The sequence below is a fragment of the Austrofundulus limnaeus genome, unplaced genomic scaffold, assembly GCF_001266775.1.
Source record: "Austrofundulus limnaeus strain Quisiro unplaced genomic scaffold, Austrofundulus_limnaeus-1.0 Scaffold78, whole genome shotgun sequence".
NCBI lineage: Eukaryota > Metazoa > Chordata > Actinopteri > Cyprinodontiformes > Rivulidae > Austrofundulus > Austrofundulus limnaeus.
Genome location: NW_013952480.1, coordinates 1,504,833 through 1,507,945, shown reverse-complemented (window position 1 = coordinate 1,507,945; position 3,113 = coordinate 1,504,833). Strand labels below are relative to the sequence as shown.

At 37.1% G+C, this 3,113-nt stretch overlaps 1 protein-coding gene across 1 annotated transcript in view; it reads right to left on the bottom strand.

Moving 5' to 3' along the window:
• Positions 1-3,113, bottom strand: part of kcnh8 (potassium voltage-gated channel, subfamily H (eag-related), member 8) — a gene marked incomplete in the record, with an annotated part of 79,007 nt that overhangs the window by 21,192 nt on the left and 54,702 nt on the right. The window contains 1 exon segment of the mRNA XM_014011242.1: positions 630-879. Coding sequence (XP_013866696.1) covers positions 630-879 — 250 coding nt within the window.

The window sequence follows — 3,113 nt, the reverse complement described above, 5'->3', positions numbered from 1 at the left end:
TAGGGAAACTTTTTTCAGGTTGAATACTTCTACTCAACCAAGCTCTTAATGATTWTTATAGAGAGTTGTAAGCACATTTATTTAAGTTATAAGACCTCATTCAAATGCATTATAAATGATGTTCATTTTCATATTTAGTTTTATATTGTGCCAAAGAGACAGGAGTGTTTTGTATATAAAACAGGTTATTTTGTGAAATAATTATTATTTATAACAAATTTAATTGAAGCTAAAGATATAATAAAGTATTTGCCTTCATTCACATTTCTTGTTTTTGAGTCACGTTTGAATGTTCTTGATCAGCAAACAAAGGCTTTAATTACACAAAGACAACATGCAGTAGATATGAAAAGTAGTTTTAAATGATGGTTTAGTGCATTTAGAAAAAAAACTGAACTTTAAAGTAACTGCCCTCTTGTTAAATCATGAATTACTAACTCAGCTTTTTTCAGAAAACTGCTCAGTTTCACCAGCCACACTCAGGCCTGAACTACCTGATTATCGGATAATGAAAGCACTGAAATAAAGTTATCCACAAATAGAGAAAGCAGAGAATGGTGGTAATTGTATATAAACACACAACACCACTAGTGTTTTGGTTTCTTTCCACTGTTCAGCTTCTGACATACCCAGGATGGCCAAAACCATTCCATCTTTCAGCACCTCCATGGACCCCGAGCAGACGAAGAAGATGGCCTGGAGAGCGTCGCCCTGTCGCAGCAGGTACTCTCCGGGGGTGCAGAAGGAGGTCTTAATGTGCAGCGACAGCGAGCGCAGGCAGCCGCGGCTGGCAGAGGCAAACAACGACAGCTCCAGGATCTCCTTATTGAGATGCATGGTGATGTCAGAGCGCAGCTCGTCTGGAAAGTCCTTCAGCAGCTGTGGAGATGACGCGGAGGAGAGAAAAGGGAAAGCAAGAGAGAGGTGGTGAGAGTGTGCGAGGCGTGACAGTTGTGGGGGAAAAAAAAACACCACTCAGCTGCTCGATAATTGAATTTTCAGACCTCGCCGTTTTGATTTCTATGATCACAGTGTTTATGGGTCTTAAACACACAGAAACACATCTAGTGGAGCTACACTGCACATTTTAAAAACGTGACGGTGCACATTAACTTTTTTATGTAGAATTTCTCAATGAGTTATAGAAACCAGTCTTTAATCAGCTTATCCTTCTATAATTCAACTGCCTCTGATTCATCATCATCATCACTCTATCTAAACCCTGGTCTGGATTCTGACAGCTCAGCCCAGAGGAACGAGTTACTATTAAACAAGTGACAGGTTTCCCTGTGCCTGYCGACTCGAGGGAAGGTGTTGTTTGTCACTTTTGTGGGGTTTTATCCTCAGAAACTCCACATTTGCCAACATAAATTTATTTGTATCTCTCTCAGATTTATGCCTACAAATACAAAATGGTCCAAAGACAAACAGAAATCCAGACTGATGGAAGGGATGAGAAATCAGCAACATGGATTTCCACAACAGAGATCAGTAAACTGTGAACGTTAAAACTGGAGTTTAACTACAAGCCACAAYAAGCCTTGGAAATTAAAACAGACARATGGGATAATTACTTCAAAAAATACATAATGGCTAAAATACTGAAGAAAAAATGTTTAAAATTCACATTGTTTGCTCACGAAAAAAACTTTCTTGTTTTACCCACATAAGAGATTTCTTCATTTAGCCTGGCCTTAATCTTACTTTGAACCACGATCTTTAAAAAACAAAACAAGTAAAGTCAAGCTCAATGCCTTTTCTACTGAATTTAAAAAAAAAGAAAAAAAGAAGAATATCTTTATGACGATAACCAATGATAAGCAACACAAAGAGGGAAAAAAAGACAAAAAAAGGGGACGTCGAGCCCCGCCTGCACTTATTGCATACACATAACACAACACCTAAGAACCACAGCATCCAAACCAATAAGTCAGGTGATGGGGCACATGACCCTCTATGAACAATAGCGCTAATCAAGCCTATAGTTAGGTGATGGCCCTCTTTTGCATGTGACTAACCTGTTTGTCGATGTGGAGGCAGTGCTTATAAGGCTGAGTTCACCTGAAACTCATCAGACCGAAAAAGTCTCTTGGAGGAGAGACGAAATGTTTCACTAAAGAAGAACCCATCCAGAGGACCTACTTATTTTTTTTCTTTTTGATTTTTTCTACCTGGATTACTGAGAAGCATCAGGACAATATCTTTATGTTTTTTGTCAGGCTGTCCTGAAGGCAACAACATGCTTTGACACCGAGGGAAATRTGTAGCATTGATCACATTCTCTTAAAGCTTAAATGTGTCTGATCTGTAAAAACAAAACAAAACGATGAATTATTGATCCTGCTACTCCTGGTATTTTAAGTCAAATTTTGAAATAATTAAACTGTAAAACAATTCCCATACATTATGCCACAACAGGAAAGTTAAGTTATTTCCAATACAGATTGTGTACGATTAAAATTACTAAAGTAACTCTTAACATTTTACACACAGGCCTGTTGCTTTATTAAAATACAAAAAGCCATGTATAAATAAATTAGTAAATCTCTGCATAAAATAACTACCTGAAATTATTGACAATAATAATTTATCCTGAGTGCTATTTTTGCTCTCTGGTTTTGAAGTGATAGGGTTGTCCCAATAGTTTAGATCAGTGTTTCCCAAAGTTGGGGTCGGGACCCAAAGTGGGGTCCCGAAACATCAAGGTGGGGTCCTGAAAAGATTTTCTAAATTAATTACATTTTTGCCTTAGTTGTTACAAATGAGTGAGGTTAGTGTATTTAAAATGGATAAACGTAGTATTAAATATTTTTACTATGCCCATGTTTTGTTGAATTGATACAAATGTTTATCATCCAAAAATAGTTGGGGGCACAGGTYTCTGCTACTGTTATTTTGTGGGCCAAAAGCTGAAAGTTTGGGAACCACTGCACTTTGGTTCCCAAAGCTGGGCTTGGGACCCAATTATGGGTCATGAAGCACCTTGGATAATCTCCAGAAATCAATTTAAAGGGTAATAAAATAATTGCTGATGTAATAGTTTCCCTATAATTATTACAAAAACACAAACTAAGTATAAATAAGCATTTATATTTGTGTATAAGTTGTTTAGA